The sequence below is a fragment of the Neomonachus schauinslandi genome, chromosome 9 (assembly GCF_002201575.2).
Source record: "Neomonachus schauinslandi chromosome 9, ASM220157v2, whole genome shotgun sequence".
Lineage (NCBI taxonomy): Eukaryota > Metazoa > Chordata > Mammalia > Carnivora > Phocidae > Neomonachus > Neomonachus schauinslandi.
This window is the reverse complement of record NC_058411.1, coordinates 60113555-60120365: the sequence shown is the minus strand read 5'-3', so window position 1 is coordinate 60120365 and position 6811 is coordinate 60113555. Positions and strand designations below refer to the sequence as shown.

Sequence of the window (6811 nt, the reverse complement as noted above, 5' to 3'; positions counted from 1 at the left end):
AGCTTACCAAGGTATCTGATACAGGGTAAAAGTAGTCAATTAATATGAGTTATAATGTATTATGATACTTACTGAGTCTTCCTTGTCTATTTTACCTATCATTGAGAAAATCTAACATTTCATTGAGTCAAATATGTATTTTTCATCGAAAACTGAAGTTAAGGGCACCCGGGTGGCTCAATCTATGTCTGCCTTTGGCTCAAGTCATGATCCCTGGGTTCTGGGATGGAGTCTCCTATAGGCTCCCTGCTCAGCAAGGACTCTGCTTCTCCTTCTGCCCCTCCCCCCCGCTCGTGCTCGCTCTCGCAAAAATAAATAAATAAAATCTTAAAAAGAAAGAAGAAAGTTGAAGTTAAATCAAGCCTGGTGGCATCTTCATTTTGTCTGTAATAAAAAATGAATGCAAAAAATACTAGATGAAAATGCCAAGATAAAACTTCCTTCCCCTCTATGTTATTGGTTGCAAATGTTTCAAGAACGACTTAAAGATTTTTCTGCAACATAGAAAGTGCAAGTTATCGTCCGCAGTTATTAATTAAATATAATAGCTTATTAGTGGTATAATTAAGGTGCTTAGGTAGAAGTTTCTCCAGTTCCTCCAGGCTCATCGAGGAGGAAAACCCTCAGGCAAAAGACCTTTTCATATCTGACAGTAACATCTTGGATAGCCAGGGAGCTCGGACAATCATTTGGCGGGAAAAGAATAAATACAGACCAAATTCACACAATCTGTTTCTGTTTAGTTTATAAACTGCGATCGAGTCTGTCAGGTTTTGTGCATTGTGGGACTTGAAGTCCACAAGCAAGAAATGAACAGGGCTGTCAAAGCCTGGAAGGCGGCAGCCCCTGCAAGTCTGAGCAGTAAGGACTACGACTCCCGACACACATTGCAAGGCCGCGCCGTAATTACGGGCAACCAACCATACCCGAGCAGGGCAAGCCCCAGCCCCCCGGCTCGTAGGACTGCCTCCACCAATGGCAGAGCTCCCAGCGCAGAGCCTGCGGGTTAGGTTGTGAGGCTCGGGCCGGGGGCGGGGAGGAGCTGAGGGGGTTCAGAACGCGCTCGGCCGCTGGGTGGGTCGGGGCGTTCGGCGCGCCCTTCATTGAAGCGGCGGTGGCTGGGCTGGGCGCCGGGAGTGGGAAGCGACGGCGCGGCTGGAAAATGCCAGTCCATTCCCGAGGGGATAAGAAGGAAACGAACCATCACGATGAGATGGAGGTGGACTACGCCGAAAACGAGGGGAGCAGCTCAGAGGACGAGGACACGGAAAGCTCCTCGGTCTCCGAGGATGGAGATAGCTCAGGTGTGCAACCCACCGGGGCCGGGACCCTGAGTCCTCGCGCCGGGCGCACGCCAGGCCGCTCTCCGCACGCCGGGCAGCTGCGTCCTGCTGGGAGTGCGGGGCGGGGAAGAGAGGAAAGGGGCGGAGACTGGCTCCCGGCGCTCGGCGGCACCCGGACTCGTCGTGGGGCGCTGCCTGGCTCCAGGCAGGTCCCTGCTGGCGGGGCGGGACCCAGCGCGGGCCTGGGCTCGCCCAGCTCCGGGACGCCGCGCGGTCCTGCTCGCCGTCGGACCCGCCCTGGGGACCTCCGGGCAGTGCCCGGGGCTATGGACCAAAGCCGGGAATGCCCCAACTTGTTTAGGAGACCTCGGAAATAACTCTTAGCCCCAGACCAATGACTTCTTTCCTTATTTTTATCTTTCCAACCCCTCTCAACATGGGTGGGTTGTCAGGGCCGAGGTTAGATTTGTGCCGGCTCTTGGCTGGTTTAGAATTTGTTAATCTCAGTTTCCAAGTCAGCCTGTCAGTCAGCACTTGACATCAGCGCTCCTGCGGGGGCTGACTTGTAGCTGTCCCATTTACAGTATCTCTCTGAACTTTGCAAGACTGAGAAGAGCGCAACATCAGGGGTGATTTTGGATCTTCATATGCATATAAATTGGCTGATTTGGGGCAGCTCTGAAATTTTCCGAATCTTTTCTTCCCTGTGATCTTTTCTGATTTTGGGCTCTTTCAGGTTTTTGGGGTTGGAGGGCAGATTAACATCATAGGTCAATTCTGCAAACTTTTAGGATGGTTATTTAAAAAAGAAATGGAATATGTGATTGCCTGGATTCTTTTTCTTTTATTCCATATGATGAGGATGAAACTTAAACTTCTTTGTCTTGGCCTGATTTTGGCCATGTAAAGCAAGGATTTGATGACAGTCTGTTATTGCCCTGATACACTCTTTTTCAGGTTTCTCTTTCAAAGCAAACCTTCATGGAAGTATGTAATTGCAAGCAATAAATTAGCCATCCCCAAATAGGCATTTATGAGTGATTTTCTTGAGCTGCACTGGGCACCAGTCAGTGTGAGGTATAAATAAATAGTTATGATCTGATCTCAATTAAACAGCTGTCATAAATCAGTACTTGAGTAAACTACCAAATGAATACTTAACTGTAAACAATGCTATAGGATTTCAGAGACAGAGGAAATCTTCTCAGAATAGGGTGGCCAGCAAAGGCTAGTTGAAAAAGGTGGGATTATTTTAATTATCTTGAAGAATGGCTAGAATTTCGTTGGGGTGGTATGTTGGATTGGGGGGAATATAAGAAAAGCAAAGGCTAGAGTTTAGGCTTATTCAAAAGAGTGAGAAACCAGTTTTGTTGGGAGAAGGATTTGAGCTAGAAAAGGAAAAGAAGGTATAGATGTGAAAGATTTTAAAAAAGCACAAAACAAGATTGATGTATGCAAGTTTATTAGGAGTGAAGGTAAGAGGAAAACCCCAGATACAAGGTGAATGGAAATAGACTGAATAGAAATAGAAAAGTGAAAGATTTGAGATGAAGATGGAAGTTAGAATATTTCAGACATGTTGCTTTTGAGGTGATGGTGGTATATTTAAGTCAGGGTGTCAACTGACAGATGGAAATGTGGCATTGGAACCTGCCTGGGATAGGAAGCATAACTTGGAAGTCATCTGCCTAGCCATGAAAGCAGGTGAGATTTCGTAAGTGAGCAATACAGAGAAAGAACATCTAGGCTGTATGTGAATATATTTTCTAGATCTGTAAAATGCTTGCTCTTCAAGTGTTGTTTTTTTGATGGGAGCTAGGATCTCACAAAATGACATCAGTTTGTTAATTTTTATGCTGACTTTTGTGATTTTTCACTGATTTTTATTCTATCCCAGAAAATAATGGACAACTTAATTTTGAAGAATGTAATAATAATTTGAACTACAAAAGTCAAGTTTTTTAAACGCAAAGACATTAAATAAATTATGCAGTTTTGCTTCTTGGGAAAGCATTTCTTTTCTGCCATATGTCTTTCATGTTAAACTTCCACAGTTTTATTCTTCTCAAACCTTGGTACTGAGCAGGTCCTAAAGCTACAAAACAAAATAAAACAAAACACTCTACTATCCAGAGATACTGGGAAGTGAGTCATCTTGAGGGACCAAGTTTTAAATAGCCAAAAACTAAGCTATTAAGAGCCAGAAATAATTTTAATCTGTTTTGGGAAAGTTAAAAAAAAAATGAACCCTATAGTTCCTTGCTGTATGAAAATAACTGAACAAATTAACTCTTTCTCATAGTTTGACCTTTATTTGATGCAGATCAAGATGCAGATCATCTTGTGCTTCACTTAATCTGAAGTGTTGAATATATGTGATGTAAAAATAGAAGATATGGAAAATAGGAGAGAGCTGGTAATTAACAGTTGCTTTCCTTCAAAAGTTTGCTTGTTTTTCTCTTCATTTTCCTTTTTCTCACTTACTGACAGTAATTTGGGGGAGAGGGAATAATGAGAATATGAGTAGGAGACCAAGATATCTTGTGGAAAACAGAATGAGATTAGTTTTCTTCTTTATGTGACTGGCAAATTAGTCATGTAAGCAGTTCTGAAATAAGAATTCCAAAAGTGTTTTTGAGCAATGTCCTTTAATGGACATAATCATTTTAGTGCTTAAGTTCTGTTGAGTTGATGAAAAATAAACCAAAAGTGGATTAATTACTTCATATAGTATAGTTTGATGTCAGCCCTTTAAGATGATTTAAAAATGAATAAAAATAAGAAGGTCTAGAGATTGCTATAGCTTTAATTCTCATTTGTATTTTACGTTAAAACCTGCAGTGGAAGTTACTTTGGGTAAATGTTTATTTTTTCTTAAGGCTTAATATAGGTCTTGCATATCTAACTTCATATTATAGTTTGGTGTGTGTTTTTTGTTTTGTTTTGTTTTTTACCATTTTAATTAACATTCAGATAACTTGGAACAATAAATTAATTTTTTCTTTGCTCTTTGCCTTTTATTAACAGAAATGGATGATGAAGACTGTGAAAGAAGAAGAATGGAATGTTTAGATGAAATGTCCAATCTAGAAAAACAGTTTACCGATCTCAAGGATCAGTAAGTAGTAATGTCAGAAGGTCATTGTCACTGAATCTCAATCATGTCACATGTATATTAGCACAAGAGAAATTATATTCATTCTGAAGTATTTTCCTTTTTGTATTTTATGGGACTGACTGATCTGAAAGAGGCTTCAACTGTGGTTTGCCTGCTGAAGACCTCATTAACTCAACTAAGGGTTTTGAGGCAGGTTTTTGGGGGGTATAAAAACATTTCTATATGGATGTTGGTAATTAAAATGTTTTCCCTGGGTTGTTGCACCCTTGGTTCTAATCTGCTTCATTCATTTCTTTGTTAAGTAACTGGGTAAAGATAGCATTTTTTAAAATTTTAGAGTAAGAAAATATTTCCCAAAAATGGCATAGTGAATTTTGTTTATATCAACATTGGATAGTACATACATGTTTTCACATTATTTAGTTTGCTTCTTGCAGCAGCTCTGTAAGGTTGGAAGATAACCTTATCTCCATTTTACCTGTGAGAAAATTGATGCTCAGAGGAGTGAAGTGATTTGCCCATAGTTCATCTGGAAGTGATAAACTAAGCCAGGCCTTCTGCCTCCTAGTACTATGGCGTTCCTTCCACTAAGGCACATTACTTTGGAGGAAATATAGTGGAGTAGAAAAAGCATAGGCTCTGAATCCAGGCCTTCTTCACAGATTAAAAAGGTATAATAATAGCTTTTTTATTTTTAACTGTAAGGATTGTATGAGCAGTATGTGAAATTCTTAGTTTTGGCTGGTACATAGTGGGTGCTTATTAGTTACTCTTTTCTCCCCCTCTTCATAAAACCCGAACTCTTATGAGCAGCTGTTTACACAAGAATGGGCCCCAGTGATTTGAGAAAACAGAATAGATGCAGATGCAGATAAAAAAAAAATCTTAAAGGTGAGCTTTTACTTTGAATCTTGCTGGCAAGGTCATGGGGCATAGCTACATATTAAGAACTGTAAATGAAAGAAACTTCTGAAAGTATGGACACCCTAATTTATTCAGAAGCTGGCTCTTCATAAATTCTTCATAATTTTGCTGCTTATTCTGTTCTCCTACTTCTTCCCTAGAGAGGCCCAAGGAAGAGATGAAGACATGTTTAATATATGGAATTGCTAGGCTAAAAGGGGACAGATTTGTTTACTAAATGAATCCTGTTTATGCCACTTCTGGTCTTAACTTTCATTGGTATGAGAGGTGAATATATAAATGTTTCAAGCTAGTGCAACAAAGTAATATAAATAATCCAAAGTTTAAAATTTTGGCTTTAAAAAACATGGTATCTTTTTTTTTTATTCTAAAGATGTACATTATTAATTTTAAATTAAAATTAGTTTGGATCCCCAAAGGATCCATTATTTGGGCAGCGTGGAGAGTTCATCCAGGATCATTCTGAAAAAGAGGAAGCAAATTTGTGCTTTTGTATTTTAGTACAGGTAAGCCATGAAGGAATAATTCTCATACAATTAATTAAGATATGCCTATTGAGCTTTTAAAGTATATTTTATGGTTTCCCAAGAAATGAAAATTACTGTATAGTTCTAGTATAAGATATTACCAAGGAACACTTTGCAGCTAGTCACTCGTTAAGCCTAATCTTGTTCATCATGGGGCTGGCAGTTGCCTTGATTTTTGCTTTTTCATGGCTCATTATGACCACAAGCCAGGTCCCCCCACCAGCCTCATTCATCTCAGGAAGTATTAAAAGTAGACCCATTACCACTGTTAATAGGATTATTTCTCAAGGAATTGGTATTCAGAAATATGTTTTAGAAATAATTAATCTTTGCACCAGGTTTATAATTACCTTTTCATCTGCCCCACTTGCCTCATTGCTATTTTTATTCTGTTGTACTGTATATCTCTGTAAGCTGTCTCAGATCCTCTTTAGAAGAGGTGGGAAATATAACAATAATAATAATAATAAAAAAAACCAAGAAGTTATCCTGCTTCAACAACAACAAGTTATCCTGCTTCTCCTGTTCTAGCACCATAGGGCATAATAGCACTCCCGTTTTTTTTTTTTTTTTTAAGATTTTATTTATTTATTTGAGAGAGAGAGAATGAGAGAGAGCAAGCACATGAGAGGGGGGAGGGTCAGAGGGAGAAGCAGACTCCCCGCCGAGCAGGGAGCCTGATGCGGGACTCGATCCAGGGACTCCAGGATCATGACCTGAGCCGAAGGCAGTCGCTTAACCAACTGAGCCACCCAGGCGCCCAATAGCACTCCTTTCATAGGGCAAAAATACACCATTTGCAGTTTGTATACTAGTGGAAGTTTCTTCTACCTCCTTAAAAAGATAGAGGAACTTACACCACCTAAGTTTCCATTTATTTCAATGTCTGTAGCCAATAAACATGAATTGGGATTCTACTCTGTGAATAGTATTGTGGTTGCTGGTGAGGAACTCATGAT

At 40.1% G+C, this 6811-nt stretch overlaps 1 protein-coding gene and 1 long non-coding RNA gene across 2 annotated transcripts in view; both read left to right on the top strand.

The window, feature by feature from the left end:
* The first annotated feature begins 1036 nt into the window (after positions 1–1036).
* BRMS1L (BRMS1 like transcriptional repressor) overlaps positions 1037–6811 on the top strand; it is a 31850-nt gene continuing 26075 nt past the window's right edge. Inside the window, exons 1-2 of the mRNA XM_021701431.1 lie at positions 1037–1304; positions 4311–4401. Coding sequence (XP_021557106.1) covers positions 1163–1304; positions 4311–4401 — 233 coding nt within the window. The 5' untranslated portion in view covers positions 1037–1162. The remainder of the gene's footprint in view (positions 1305–4310; positions 4402–6811) is intronic.
* Positions 4997–5800, top strand: LOC110590622. Its single transcript, XR_002480963.1, has 3 exons — positions 4997–5072; positions 5215–5292; positions 5745–5800. It is a non-coding gene; the product is annotated as an uncharacterized LOC110590622 (long non-coding RNA).